We start from the raw sequence: 14979 nt of genomic DNA, 5'->3' as shown, positions 1-14979 counted from the left end.
TCTCCTCTCCTCTCCTCTCCTCTCCTCTTCTCCTCTCCTCAAAGACATTCAGTACAGTGAAAATGTCAAAATAACCTTATAGACCATCCCTATCTGGGCCACCCGCTTCCTTCTGCCCCTTCACGTCCTTCTCCTCCTGCTCCAGGTCTTCGCTTTCCCCCTCAAGACCAGAAGAGACCTCTTCCCCCTCAAGGAGGTGCTCCTCAACATGGCCCTGACCTCTTTCGATGACCAGTACAAGGGCTGCGTGGAGCTGATGGAAGCAGAGCTGGCGGAGCTGAACCGCACGGAGTTTGTCGCCAACAGGGTCTATGCTGACGCCTGGGCAGAGGCGGCCTCCATGTGGAGGGAGAGAAAGGCCTCTTTCCCGGGGCCCTCCACCCTGAAGCCGGAGCACGCCATCGCCCTCATGGCCTACACCGTCCAAGGCCGTTTCCACAAGGACTTCAACGCGGCTGTGAGGGAAGCGGGGCGCACCAGGGATGACTACCTCAACCGCTTCCGTTTCAAGACTTTCCATTTTCTCCTGACGCGAGCCCTCCACCTCCTGGGCGTCACCGCTCAGCCTCGATGTCACAAGGTGTATCGCGGGGTCAGGAACGTCCGCTTCTCTTCCGAGCGCTCCAAGGCGGTCCGCTTCGGACAATTCACCTCCTCCTCCCGGAGCAACGAGAGCGCCCTGAAGTTCGGCACAGACTCCTTCTTCACCATCAAGACCTGCTACGGGGTCAACATCCAGAATTACTCCTTCTTCCCGAGCGAGGAAGAGGTCCTCATCCCTCCCTTTGAGAAGTTCACAGTGGTCAATTTCACCAAGGGTCAGGAGACCAACTTCATCCATCTTCTCTCGCTGGAAGATGCCAGCATCTACAACTGTCTGTTCCTGAAAGGTAACGGTTAAAGAACCAGACAGGCGGCTAGGTAGATGGTGAGACGGTGTCCTCAGCGCAATGAAGGTGGTTAGATGGTGTCATCGACACAATGAATAGGAAGTTGGTCAAACTCCAGGAGACAATGGAGACGGGGGGGGGAGTCTAGCGTGTTGTGGTCCATGGGGGGGGCTACAAAGAGTTAGACACGGTTTAGCGACTGAACAACAGGGAATCAGAATCTTGAACCAGAAAAGAGTGGAACAGAATAACAGCGTTGGAAGGGACCTTGGAGGTCTTCTAGTCCAAGGCTTTTCAACCAGTGGTACGGGTACCACCTGTGGTACATGGGCACCTGGCAGGTGGTACGCGACCATCCTAGAAAAATGGTAGCAGGGGAGGGGAATGAGCTGAATTGGTGGCAGCACCACACAAGCCTGACTGAGAGATGGCTAGAGCTGCAGGACTGTCAGGGCTCAACGGAAGCGCCAGGATCAGCGCCAGGATCCAGCTGGAGATCGGCGCTGATCCTGGTGCTTCTGCTGAGCCCTGAAGAAGCGCTGATCAGCTGGAATGTTGCAGACTCTCCAGGGTCTTGTGATTTACATTCAGATGCTTGGCAACCGATTCATATTTATGACGGTCACAGTGTCCCAGGGTCATGTGAAGGGACCAAAACCTGCTGCAACCACCCAGCAGACGGGGGGAATAAAAACCAAACACCCCCCCACCCCACCCCCGCTGCCAATCCTCAACAGAAATGCTCACAACAATGAAAACCTCGGACAGGAGGAAGAGTGCGGCCGGGCGGGCAGGCAGGTGTCTTGCTCAGCTGTGGCTTGGGGGGGCACTTTTTTCAGTGCCATTGTAACTTCGAACAGTCACTGTCACTAAGTGAACTGCTGTAAGTCGAGGACTACCTGTACTTCATCACTTTTCCTTTTTGGGGGGGGGTCATCAAGTTTTTGACCCCTTGCTAGGCGACTGGTGGTCCTCGGATGTTGCCATATCCTAAAAGTGGTACAATGGGTGAAAAGATTGAAAAGCCCTGATCTAGTCCAACCCCCTGCTCAAGCAGCAGACCCTACACTATTTCGAGAAGTTCCCAATTAATTGTTCTCACTGTCAGGAAGTTTCTCCTTAGTTCTAGGTTGCTTCTCTCCTTGGTTAGTTTCCATCAGTTGCTGCTTCTGGCTTCAGGGGCTTTGGAGAATAGCTTGACTCCCTCTTCTTTGGGGCAGCCCCTGAGATATTGGAACACTGCTATCCTGTCCCCCCCTCGTCCTTCTCTTCATGAGGCTAAATATACCTAATTCATGTAGGTAAACCCTACTTCTCTGTTGCTCACTGTGATCTCCCAGAATCCTCTGGTGATATGCAAATGTTCCCCGTAAGGCCAGTAATCCGTTTTCCCACTCAGATTTCTTTTGCTTTTGCAGAGAAAACATGCAAGACGCAGAGATGCCCCTTCAGCACAGGTGAGAGAGGCAGCAGGTGCTCTGGACCTCCTGTCCCAGTCTCTGGCCCAGGGCCTTGGGCTGATCTTGGAGCGAGCCGGTAACTGGGAACTCCCCTGTCCAGTTGGTCATCAGCCCTAGGGAGCATGTCCATCATCAGGCACTGCAGTGGGAAAGTGGTGGGTGAATTTCAGGACTCTGCCTGGGCGGTTGACAGGTGATCTGACTCCCACATTTCCCCCTAAACCAGGGCTTTTCAACCAGTGGTACGGGTCCCACCTGTGGTACATTGGCACCAGGCAGGTGGTACGCGACCATCCTAGAAAAGGGGTAGCGGGGGAGGGGAATGGGCTGAACCGGTGGCAGCACCGCACAAGCCTGAGCGAGAGGCGGCTGGAGCTGCAGGGCTGTCAGGGCTCAGTTGGAAGCTCCAGGATCAGTGCCAGGCTCCAGCTGGAGCTCGGCACTGATCCTGCCGCTTCCGCTGAGCCCAGAAGAAGCACCTATCAGCTGGAATGTTGCAGCCTCTCCAGGGTCTTGTGATTTACATTCAGATGCTTGGCAACTGATTCATATTTATGACGGTCACAGTGTCCCAGGGTCATGTGAAGGGACCAAAACCTGCTGCAACCACCCAGCAGACGGGGGGGGGGGAATAAAAACCAAACACCCCCCACCCCACCCCCGCTGCCAATCCTCAACAGAAATGCCCACAACAATGAAAACCTCAGACAGGAGGAAGAGCGCGGCCGGGCGGGCAGGCAGGGGTCTTGCTCGGCTGTGGTTGGGGGGCACTTTTTTCAGTGCCATTGTAACTTCGAGCAGTCACTAAGCGAACTGTTGTAAGTCGAGGACTACCTGTACTTTATCACTTTTTTCCTTTTTTTTTTTGGTCATCAAGTTTTTGACCCCTTGCTAGGCGACTGGTGGTCCTCGGATGTTGCCATATCCTAAATGTGGTACAATGGGTGAAAAGGTTGAAAAGCCCTGCCCTAAACCACGCGGGCAAAGAAACATCTGGAAAGCCAGCGGGCAGAGGGATCCTTAGAGAGGAGGAAGGCAGACAGTCAGGATGGTGAGGCCAGCCAAAATCCCGAGAACTGGAATGGATTTTCTATTCAAAGGGGAACAGAGGAGAGAAAGTGCCTGAAACTGACTAGTACGGTAAACTGGCACAAAAGTATAAGGCACTCCTCCTTCTGACTGTTACCCCTTGCTGGAAGCCTGGGGAGGCAGGAAGAGGATAGCTGGACCCAGTAGAACTCAGGCCTGGAGGAGAACGGCCCAATCCCTGACCGTAAGGGTGGGGAAGGGTCTCGTCATCTTCACGCCTTCCTCATCATCATCCTCCTTAGAGCTGGGGGTGAAACAGAGCAGATTTCACACACACACACACACACACACACACACAAGCATACACACCGGAGGCTGTCCTTGGATGATGGTGGAATTGGAGGCCGAGGTTGCTTGGGATGGAGGTCCCATGGGGGGGGGTTCTTCATCCTCTCTTCTTGGGCAGGGATGGGTGGATGGCGTCGTCTGGACAGGAGCCAACCCGTCTCCCTTTCTCTGGGCAGGTGGGAGTTGGAGCCCCTTCTCCGCTGAAGGCCGAGCCCCATTCCTCCTCTGGGGTCCTCTCCTTGCCGTGGGGCTCCTTGGACCTCCGGGACTCCTGTGATTCAGCCCCACCCTTTCCGGAGGTCGCCTCTCCAGAAGCAGCAACAGAAGACGAGGCCAGTTGGCGTGGTCTCCACGAGCGATTCCTTGCTTGGTTTTACTCACCGTTTCAATCAGGGGTGCCCGACCTTGGTAACTTCAAGACTTGTGGACTTCCACTCCCAGAATTCCCCCAGCCAGTCGTGAATGATAGAGTGGGAAGAGACCAGAAGGATCCCCTTGTCGAGTGTTTCTCAACCTTGACAACGTTAAGACTTGTGGACTTCCACTCCCAGAATTCCCTAGCCAGCATGGCTGGCTAGGGAATTCTGGGGGTGGAAGTCCACAAGTCTTAAACGTTGCCAAGGTTGGACCTGCCTGCTTTAAAGCATCAGTTGTGTGGCTTGTGCAAATTAGGAAATGGATAACTCTCTGCCTTAGGAAGAGATAAAAATGGAAGCTTCCCTGCCGTTCCCAGGAGAATCTTCAGATGACCATCACGAAAATGACTGTCTAGCTCAGTGGCCAGGTCTTAATTCCCTTGAAGGAATTTAGTATGGTGGTGTTCATCACCCAAAGAGTTCGTGATTTATAAATGAGAACTGATATTAACTGATATTGTGATATGTTGGCAAGACGGTGATGCGAAGGAACCTCAGGTTTTCTTGGATGGTTCCGCTAAATCAGCCTCTCTGACCACGATTGTGCAATAATTGTGTATTTGATTTGGATATAGAATTAACTCATTTCCTAGATTTGGGAACTCAATGAATCCCAAACTAACCAATCAGCCTAGAATGGAATGGCACCCAGAAAAGGCAAACCAAGGTTAACAGATCTGGTCCCAGGTGTGTTGCCTGAACCCAACCACAGAAATCTCCTGTGGGGTCCTTGGTGCTCTCTGAGCTGGGTGGTTTTCTTGCAGATGTTTCATGACCCAACTAGGTAACATCATCAGTGCTAGAAGGGAGGAGGAGGAGGAGGAGGAGGAGGAGGAGGAGGAGGAGGAGGAGGGGGAGGNGGAGGAGGAGGAGGAGGAGGAGGGAGGACGACTGTGGGATCTTTGGTGCTCTCTGAGCTGGGTGGTTTTCTTGCAGAGGGCAACAAGGACGCCACCGTTCAACCCTGAGCTACAATGATTCCCTTCCATATTTATACCTGTCAGTCATGTCGCCCATTTCTTCCTGTCTCTCCTCAACCAGCCTCCAAAGGACCCAAGGGCTGGGCAGGAATTCTTTGTTTGTTACCAAAGATTGAATCTCCAGCTGGTTGGAACCAGCCCCATGCAGGAGGAGTTCAGGTGTGATGCTTTGCAACTCCCTGTGTCTATGCCCTGTGGCCCAGCAGCACAGCCCAAAAGCACTTGCAACCCTGGAGGATATCGAGGTTCCCTTCAATTCACCAGAGCTGCTTTGCAGGCGCTCCTAAAACTCCAAACAATAGCCAGGAGGGGTTGCACAATTGATTGGGAAAGCTGCTGCGAGGCCGTTGTAGGAGATGAGCTGGCTGAGCTGGAAGGTGGGGTCAAACATGTCATCAGTTTGGAATCTTTGCACAGCCACGGGAGACCCAAGGCGGACTCCCTGTGAATTTTGTTGAGCCTCATCTAGTGCCAATTTAGCTTTGACCGGTAGTTGACCAGATTCTTGGGTATAGTTCGCAATAATAAACTCTTCTGTGCTGTGAACTCGGCGAGTGCTCCTGGTTCTTCACAACCCTCCCATTGGGAGTGTCCTCTGCCTTTCCCAGGCACACAATGGGCGTTCTGAACTGGCTACTTAGATGAGAACTGTATGTTAAAATGTTTGGCATTTAAAGGGTTAAGCGCTGTCTCCTTAAGAGATGGCTTATGGGTAATGTAGTTTTAGCTGTTCAGTGAATCCTATGTTAATAAGTCAGTGGGAGGGGCTACTAAGTTCATCACAGGATATCCTGGCTATGTGCCAGCTCGTGTTTAATTGTCTTTGTGCAAAACCAACCATGCCGCATGCATGGATATCATCTATAACCAGGCTAAAATGAATATGGAGAAATTACTGATTTTACCGACGTAAATGGACAAATGTTCAGCTTCTGGACGCATCTTCAGAAATGTAAGTTTCTGTTAAGGATTCCCGGATTAAATATTTGTTTAAAACCATTTCGTTGAGTTATCTGTCTGGTCTTGAATTACAAAGCATCTTAGTTCAGGATACAGAACAATGGGCGTTGTGCATCACACAGCTTGGCCCATAATGAGGACACTCATGATGACCACCATAGCAAAGAAGGTCCACATGAAGAAGCGGTCCATAACCTTGGCCACCTTCTTCCACTCCCCCATCCGTTTGGAAGCTGCCTTCTGGTCTCGGAAGCAGCTGGCGATGTAGTCCACGTTCTGAAGGATGTTCTCCTGATGGCACCAGCAGCTCTTTCTGGGGCAAGGGGGCTGTTCCTCGGGCTCCACCTCCTTGGGGATGGGGCCGGGCCCCTGGAACTGTGGGGCCTCCCAAGGAGGGGGTCCTCTCCCCGTGGATTCCTCGTCATTGGCCCTTTGGACTTGCGGTAGCGGGTCTGGCTCCTGCGGGGGGCTCTTGCAACTGTCCCCGACTTCGTAGACAAAGAAGATGCGGGCCATGTACTGCAGGATGAACTTGCGGGCCCACCTGGGGACGGGCCTGGCCCCGGGGCCACAGTGGTGGAGGTTCATGATGAAGATGGTCAAGGCAGTGGAGGCGGTGATCATCGTCATGGTTGCAATGTAGTACTTCCCTGGAGGGAACAGAGGAGGAGAACATCAATTCCCCAAAGCCCCAGAAGGAAGGAAGAAAAAGCAACAGAGGGAAACCAATCAAGGAGAGAAGCAACCCGGAATTGAGGAGAAACTTCCTGACAGTGAGGACAATTAACCAGTGGAACAGCTTTGCCTTCAGAAGTTGTGGGTCCTCCATCACTGGAGGTCTTCAAGAAGAGACTGGACAGCGGGTTGTCTGGACTGGTCTATTGTTTCCTGCCTAAGCAGGGGGTTGGACTAGAAGATCTCCAAGGTCCCTCCCAACTCTATTCTGATAGAAGAGATTCTCATTCCCACTTAAGGCAAATTCTCTATTCTGCCACCTTCCAAATTTATTTATTTTCTTATTATATTTATATGCCATCCACCTCACTAACAGGTGACTTACAATCATCATAAGAACAGAGATACACACTTTATAACATTAAATATTAAAATGGACAAAATCAGAATAACAGAGTTGGAAGAGACGTAGGTCAGGGGTCTTCAAACCTGGCCCTTTGATGACTCGTGGACTTCAACTCCCAGAATTCCTGAGCCAGTATGGGGGAACTATATGGGCCCTTCATGACTCGTGGACTTCAACTCCCAGAATTCCTGAGGCAGCATGGGGGAACTATGGCCCCTTCATGACTCGTGGACTTCAATTCCCAGAATTCCTCAGCCAACCTGGCTCAGCTTGGAAACCTCTCCCTTTCCCCTCAGCATGGCTGGCTCAGGAATTCTGGGAGTTGAAGTCCACGAGTCATAAAAGAGCCCAGGTTGCCTACCCCTGGCCTGGACCCAAGCCTTGATAATCAGCCTTGACTAGCACCCAGAAGCAAACCAGTCACCAGTGCAGCTCACGCAACGGTGGTGTAACAGGAGCCATCTTAGATGCCCCAAGAACTCTCTGCACAGCTGCATTCTATAGCTGTACAGCTGTAGCTCCTGAATACTCTTCAAGGGGAGACCCATGTAGTGCAGTAGTCCAAACATGAGATGACCAGGGCATGAGTAACAAATGAACTGAAGCTAAAATTCCCTCGACAATGACCCAGAGAAAGATGGTCCAAGAAGCAGTTGGGAGACTCTAGAAAGAGTGCAGAGAAGAGCGACAAAGATGGTTAGGGCATTGGAGGGCAAAACATACAAGGAACGGTTGCTGGAATTGGGTATGTCCAGTTCAATGAAGAAAAGGACGAGGGGGGACAGGATAGCAGCCTTCCAGTATCTCAGGGGCTGCCCCAAAGAAGAGGGAGTCAAGCTCTTCTCCAAAGCGCCTGAAGGCAGGACAAGAAGCAACGGATGGAAACTCATCAAGGAGAGAAGCAACCTGGAACTAAGGAGAAACTTCCTGACAGTGAGGACAATTAACCAGTGGAACAACCTGCCTCCAGAAGCTGTGAATGTTCCAACATGGAAGTCTTTAAGAAGAGACTGGACAGCCATTTGTCCGAAATGATATACTGTAGGGTTTCCTGCCTGAGCAGGGGGCTGGACTAGATGACCTCTAAGGTCCCTTCCAATTTTATTACTATTATTATTAAATGAATGAAATCAATGAAAAGAAGGACAAGGGGTGACGTGACACCAACATCTCAGGGGCTGCCACAAAGAGGGGAGGGTCAACCTGTTCTCCTGAGGGCCGGACAAGAAGCAGCAGATGGAAGCTTATCAAGGAGAGACCCAACCTAGAACTAAGGAGGAATTTCCTGACAGTTAGAACAATTAACCAGTGGAACTACCTGCCTCCAGAAGTTGTGGGTGCTCCATCACTGGAGGCTTTTAAGAAGAGACTGGACAACCATTTGTCTGAAATGATACAGGGTCTCCTGCTTGAGCAGGGGGTTGGACTAGAAGACCTCCGAGGTCCCTTCCGACTCTGTTATCCTGTATTCAAGTGGAGTTGTGCTGGCTTTCTGGGAGTTTGGGAGCCCACTGACCTGGGTATCTATGAAAGAACCTGTGGCACCAAGAAAGGTTAAGGCAGCCCCCTCAGTGTGTCACCATTGCTGCCCCTCAGATGGCACCCCCCCCCCATGGCTACTGCCACCCTGGGCTAATCAGGGGCTGAAACAAACTCTCAGCCTATCAAGCCAATTGGCCTCAAGGGCAGAAGAGGCAGCCTTCATATTGGGTCACAAGGGGCCTCTGACCAATCCCTGGCAGGGGACACGGCATTTCCAGGTCATGGTTGTCCCAATAATGCAACTGGATTTCTTGGTTTCTCCGTGAAAACGTTTTGCATTTGATCCAAGAAACTTCCTCAGTTCTTACTGTTAGAAGAGTCTTGAATAAAAAGTGAAACATTTCCAAGGAAAAAAACAAGAAAGTCCAGTTGCCTAAGCAGAATAACAGAGAATGGGAAGGGACCTTGGAGGTCTTCTAGTCCAACCCCCTGCTTAGACAAAAGACCCTATACCAAGGGTGGGCAACCTTGGCTCTTTTATGACTCGTGGACTTCAACTCCCAGAATTCCTGAGCCAGCATGGCTCAGCTTGGAAACCTCCTCTTCAGCATGGCTGGCTCAGGAATTCTGGGAGTTGAAGTCCACCAGTCATAAAAGAGCCCAGGTTGCCTACCCCTGGGCTAAACCATTCTGGACAAATGACTGTTCAGTCTCTTCCTAAAAACCTCCAGTGTTGGAGCAGCCACAACTTCTGGAGGCAAGTAGTTCCACTGACTAATTGTTCTCACTGTCAGGAAATTCCTCCTTCGTTCCAGGTTGCTTCTCTCCTTGATGAGTGTCCATCCGTTCCTTCTTCTCCTGCCTTCAGGTGCTTTGGAGAATAGCTTGACCCCCTCTTCTTTGGGGCAACCCCTGAGATACTGGAACACCGCTATCACATCACTCCCCGGCCCTTCTCTTTGTTAGACCGGACATAATGAGACCCTTTTGGAAAAACTCCTTTGGGGCAACCATGATGTGGATCTCCATAGACATCTAGGTCAGCATGTTTTTCTGAGTAGGGACAGGATGGTGGTGGGATCTAGAATTGGAATCTTGGCTCTCCACTCACCAATCAGCGGGACGTTCTCGGAGGGCGGCATGCTTTCAGCCACCAGCAGCTGGAAGACGGTCAGGGCCAGAAGAACAGTCACCCCCAGGGACACCTTCTCACCCGAGTCCGCCGGAAGGTAGAAGCCCAGAGGGGCCAGGAAGGAGATCATGACACAGGGCACCAGAAGGTTGAAGACGTAGAAGGAAGCCCGCCTCTTCAGCAGCAGCGTGTAGGTGACATCTGGATAGGGTTCCGAGCAGCACCCGTAAGTGATGACGTTCCTCTGGGCAGGCATCCCCAGCACTTCCCACTCCACGTTCTCCACGAAGTCGGTCAGGTCCCCCGTCTCCTGCATGCTGAGAAGGTCGATTTGGTTGCCGTTGTAGGTCCAGGAGCCAAAGGTCAGGGGGCACTGCTGCCCGTCAAAGGGGAAATAGGAGACGTCCACCTTGCAGGAACTCTTGGTGATGGCCGGGGAGTCCCACCTGATCCGACCGTCGCAGCGGATCACCACGTTGGTCTCCATGGAGCTGGTGAACTGGTCATCGGCACTGGGAGGGAAGGAGAGGACGGGGTCAGGCTGGGGTTGGGTAGAGACCGTGGACCTCTTTCTGACCGGTCTGGAAAGGGACGAAGCATCAGCTGGGCTTCCAGAAACAGTAGGACATAGAATGGACCACCGTCTTCTGGATGAGCGTCATGGAGCTGACCCTCAATCCTGCTTAGAGGAGCTGCTACTTAGCAGCCACCACATCGGAGAAAAGACTCACCTACAAGACTCACCTACAAACCCAGCTGGGTGTGGGGACCGGGACCTTCTGGTTGGCTGCTGGTCTTCCCTTCCAGAAACCTGGCCAGACCACGTGCCCCACGAGGGCAGAGGTAGTCCTCAGCTTACAACATCGGTTTAGTGACCGTTCAGAGTTACAACGGCACCGAAAAAAGTGGCTTAGGACCACTTTAGAAGCAACCACTGCAGCATCGCCCAGGGTCCCATGAGAAAAATCCGGACACTTCGCACGTATTTATGACGGCCGCAGCGTCCCCCTGGGGTCAGGTGATCCCCTTTTGCGACCTTCCGATAAGCAAAGTCAAGCCGGATTCACTTAACAACCCTGTGAATTTAGCCGGGGTCTCTGGTTCCAAAGGAGCTTCTTATGAAGGAGGCCCATCAGCCGTGGCTCTCTGGCCTTGAACCGGGAGCTCCCACTGAGTTCTCGTGGCCACTAGATCGTGACAGGAATCCACCAGACCTCATGGATCCCACTTCACACATTTCTTTTGTTTATGACTTGTCCATCCCATTTGTGCAGTGCCCATCTCAACTGACGCTCACCTGATGCTGCTGCAAGGTGTCTTTGCGTAGGGTTGATATACAAAGTGTTTTGTCCTGGCTGCAACCTTGCCAGGGAAGGACCCACGTGGCTGTGGGGGAGCCTCCCTGCCCAGCCTCGGAGGCCACCCTCCACACCGCTGGGCCTTGCATTCCCCAGGGTCATTTCGGCTCCTCCGTAGGGAATCCCCTCCCACACCTCGGCCACCGTCCTTGGTCACCTACTTGTTGTAAAGGACAATGTCGGGTCTCCACACGTAGCTGCTGGGGATCTGGATGCTGTCAATGCCGCCGTACTCCTCCTTGTCCCAGCTGAGGTAGGCGTCCACCCACACCTGCCGGATCCACAGGTAAGCGGTCAAGATTTGGTTCCTCTCGTCCTGGAACGGAAGGGAAGAATTCACTTAACAACTCTATGACTAACTTAACAACCTCAGGGACTGGCTTAAAAACGGTGACAAGGAACAGAAATTAGCAACAGAAATTGGGGGCAAGTTCTACCTGTATCCCCTTTCTCACCAGGTTCCCCTCTTGATAGGGGGTGTCCCACCATCCTGGGCCCTTACCATGTCTATGATCTGGGAGAGGGTGACCTGAAGGGTGACGTTGAGTGCCTCGTCAGTGTCCTCAGCCGGCCGCAAAGCGCTGGAGTAATTGGCAAAGAGCCGGTGCAGCAGCTGGTAGGCCACCTTGCCTGGGGCTCCTGAGCAGCCTGTGGAGAGAAGGACCAGGCTGGAGAACCGGGGGGGGGGGCAAAGAGAGGGGAGGGCGAGCCTGCCCCCTTCTCGTGTCCTCCCTCCAGCAAGAACAGCTGGGCAAAAGGACAGCACCCCGTCCTCGCAGCCCCTCTAACTCGCTAAGCACGGTTTGGAGTTGATCTCCCCATAACACGATGTTGGCTTCATGTGATCTTAATAATAATAATAATAATAATAATAATAATAATAATAATAATAATAATAATAATAAGAAGAAGAAGAAGAAGAAGAATAAGAAGAAGAAGAAGAAGAAGAAGAAGAAGAAGAAGAAGAAGAAAGAAGAAGAAGAAGAAGAAGAAGAAGAAGAAGAAGAAGAAGAAGAAGAAGAAGAAGAAGAAGAAGAAGAAGAAGAAGAAGAAGAAGAAGAAGAAGAAGTAGTAGTAGTAGTAGTAGTAGTTGGAAGGGACGTTGGAGGTCATCAAGTCCAACCCCCTGCTCAGGCAGGAAACCTATACCATTTCAGACAAATGGCTGTCCAGTCTCTGCTTAAAAACTTCCAGTGTTGGAGCATTCACCGCTTCTGGAGGCAGGTAGTTCCACTGGTTAATTGTTCTCACTGTCAGGAAGTTTCTCCTTAGTTCCAGGTTGCTTCTCTCCTTGGTTAGTTTCCATCCATTGCTTCTTGTCCTGCCTTCAGGCACTTTGGAGAATAGCTTGACTGCCTCTTCTTTGGGGCAGCCCCTGAGATACTGGATCACTGCTATCCTGTCCCCCCTCGTCCTTCTCTTCATTAAACTGGACCTACCCAATTCCAGCAGCCGTTCCTTGTATGTTTTAGCCTCCAGTCCCCTGATCATCTTTGTTGCTCTTCTCTGTACTCTGTACTCTTGATTTTATCCCTCTGTTAATGCAACAGTTCCTGGTTTTTTGGACCATTGGCTGCGTTTTGGGAATAAATGGAGGAAGGGGGTGAGTAGGAGGTAGGTTTGGACAGGGTCACTTGCTGGCCAGCCTCACCCCTGCCAGGCGAGTCCATTCTCTGAGCATACGTGGATTCGGGTCCAGGCGCAGGTGCCAGCAGCTGGCCATCTGCTACGCACCGCTCTTCTTTACGGGACTCAGATCCTTGGCCATGAGCCAGCGCTCACTCTGCCAAATGAATGATTCTAATTAAACCGAAGTGACACCGCGTGAAAGGAGGGCTCTGGGTGGATTAATGCTCACACGGAAATTCACCCGCGAATCGCCGTGGTGCCCCGTGCTGTCCTGCAAGGCTCGCCAGACTGAAGATGGGCAGGGAAACTTTTTAATGGGTTTAAAGCAGGAGTTACTGGCCCTCGAAAGACGGGCTCCAGCGATCAGCCTTGGCACAAGGTTGATCCTCCCTCCTGGGTCTGGGTTGAAGTTACTTTTCTGGAAAATCTAATAAAGGAGAATATTTGTAGCTGAGGGGTGAACCCTAACCCTAACTCTAACCCTTTCTAGAGTCCCCACATCTTTTCAGTATCGTGGTGACCAGAACTGGATGCCAGATTCCAAGGTGGCCTCAGTGCCGTGCAGAGTAATGTACATAAGTGGTTGTCCATTGGGACCCCTAGATCAGTAAAACCAATGAGAGATAAAAGATAAAGATCAAAGGGGCTAAGCGTGGAGAAAGAAGGTCTTCTCGTAGCTCAGTTGTTTGGCCCTTGATGTTTTGAGCTTGGATGCTCTCCTGCAGATGGTTCGTTTTTAGGCCGTCTCCAGGCACCGATGAAGTGACCGAGCTGGTAGTAAAATGTCTGCATGTTTTGGGCACACCGAAGGCCTAGCAGCACTTCAGGAACCCCCACGAGAAAAGTGAGATTTGAAGCGGGAGTCTACTGCTCTTCACCACAGCCTTCCTCTCCCCACCTGACCCCCTTCCCTCTTCCCCATCGGTCCCCACCTCCTCGTTGGTGCGACCTGCCAAATAATAATAATAATAATAATGATAAAGTTGGAAGGGACCTTGGAGGTCATCCAGTCCAACCCCCTGCTCAGGCAGGAAACCCCTATACCATTTCGGACAAATGGCTGTCCAGTCTCTTCTTAAAAACTTCCAGTGTTGGAGCGTTCACCGCTTCTGGAGGCAGGTGGTTCCACTGGTTAATTGTTCTCACTGTCAGGAAGTTTCTCCTTAGTTCCAGGTTGCTTCTCTCCTTGATTAGTTTCCACCCGTTGCTTCTTGTCCTGCCTTCTTCAGGGGCTTTGGAGAATAGCTTGACTCCCTCTTCTTTGGGGCAGCCCCTGAGATATTGGAACACTGCTATCATGCAGAGCTGTCCCTTCCCTGGTTTGAAAGTTTAATGACAGGTGTCCTGTTTCCGCTGTCGGGGACTTCTGGTGACATCTTGTGAGGTTCGCTTACAGATCAAGACACACCAATTCCAATTACTAGAGCCCTGGCTGATCATCGCCGGGCTGATTGAATTGCAATTTAGCTGATGGCCCTTCCCCAATGGCGGTTTGGCAGGCCACCTGGCCACGGAGCACTTAAGGGACTCCTTTTGTGTGTGTTGCTGAAAACATGGAGCTAAAACCCGAAGGGAGAAGCGCTGGATTGGGGGGGGAATCCTACCTGCCATCCTTGGAGGAAGGCAAAGGTCCCTCCCACCTCTGTTAGGATCTGGAGATGATGTTGGATCTCAAGGAGCCCGCCAAAAGGTCCTTCAAGGGAGCCACCGGAGTGCCACAAGGATTGCGTTGCTGAGCCGATAAAGCCGCCCCTTCTCACTGTCCCTCTTTCCTCAAGGCAGAGACACCCTCCAGGGGACACCCTCAAATCCTGGGAAACGCCTTACCTGGCATCCTGAAGAATCCCAGGGCGATCCCAAGAAGCAGGAAGGCGCAAACCCCAGGAGTCCGCAACATGTTCACGCCCACCGAGATGCAGCTGGAGGAACCAGCCCCACCAAACTGCCTGGGACATTTTAGACCTGTTTGCAAGGCATGTGCAGAGATACGTGAGCTCCTGCTGGTGGAATAACGGAAAAAGTCTCTTTCTCCAAGGGCTGCAGGTCGCCTGCTGGACCCAGATGGATTTTCCTCAACTCAAGCCAGGTGGAAACACAACCCCAGCGAGAAGAGACAGAGAAAGGGAGCAGGAGGTTTAAAATAAGTAAATTAAAAAAAACAACAACTCTCCTGTTGTTAGTTGCGAAGTCGTGTCCGACCCATCACGACCCCAT

General features: G+C 51.9%; 2 protein-coding genes across 2 annotated transcripts; one reads left to right on the top strand and one right to left on the bottom strand.

Moving 5' to 3' along the window:
* Positions 1–145: 145 nt before the first annotated feature.
* ART1 (ADP-ribosyltransferase 1) lies at positions 146–5111 on the top strand (the record flags this gene model as incomplete). Its single annotated transcript, XM_029286514.1, has 3 exons — positions 146–890; positions 2309–2347; positions 5080–5111. Coding segments are annotated over 3 exons (816 nt in total), but the record flags the coding sequence as incomplete, so codon positions are not given.
* A 1086-nt stretch (positions 5112–6197) lies between these two features.
* On the bottom strand, positions 6198–14662 carry CHRNA10 (cholinergic receptor nicotinic alpha 10 subunit). The gene is made up of 5 exons (XM_015827796.1): positions 14593–14662; positions 11639–11784; positions 11298–11452; positions 9758–10290; positions 6198–6733 (listed from the first exon to the last, which is right to left on the bottom strand). Exons 1-5 carry the CDS (start codon positions 14660–14662, stop codon positions 6198–6200), a joined length of 1440 nt encoding a protein of 479 aa, XP_015683282.1.
* Between the last annotated feature and the right edge of the window lie 317 nt (positions 14663–14979).

The sequence above is a fragment of the Protobothrops mucrosquamatus genome, unplaced genomic scaffold (genome assembly GCF_001527695.2).
Source record: "Protobothrops mucrosquamatus isolate PMUCROS unplaced genomic scaffold, P.Mucros_1.0 scaffold3953, whole genome shotgun sequence".
Taxonomy (NCBI): Eukaryota; Metazoa; Chordata; class Lepidosauria; order Squamata; family Viperidae; genus Protobothrops; species Protobothrops mucrosquamatus.
The sequence above is the reverse complement of the archived record's forward strand: the minus strand, read 5'-3'. Positions and strand labels throughout refer to the sequence as shown.

Bases quoted from the DNA above. Each gene is read 5' to 3' on its own strand.
- CHRNA10 (XM_015827796.1), bottom strand. From the start codon at position 14,662: ATGTTGCGGACTCCTGGGGTTTGCGCCTTCCTGCTTCTTGGGATCGCC. The intron at 11,785-14,592 runs GTAAGGCGTTTC...TTCTCTCCACAG, and splicing joins GGGATTCTTCAGGATGCCAG to GCTGCTCAGGAGCCCCAGGC. The intron at 11,453-11,638 runs GTAAGGGCCCAG...CTTCCGTTCCAG, and splicing joins TCTCCCAGATCATAGACATG to GACGAGAGGAACCAAATCTT.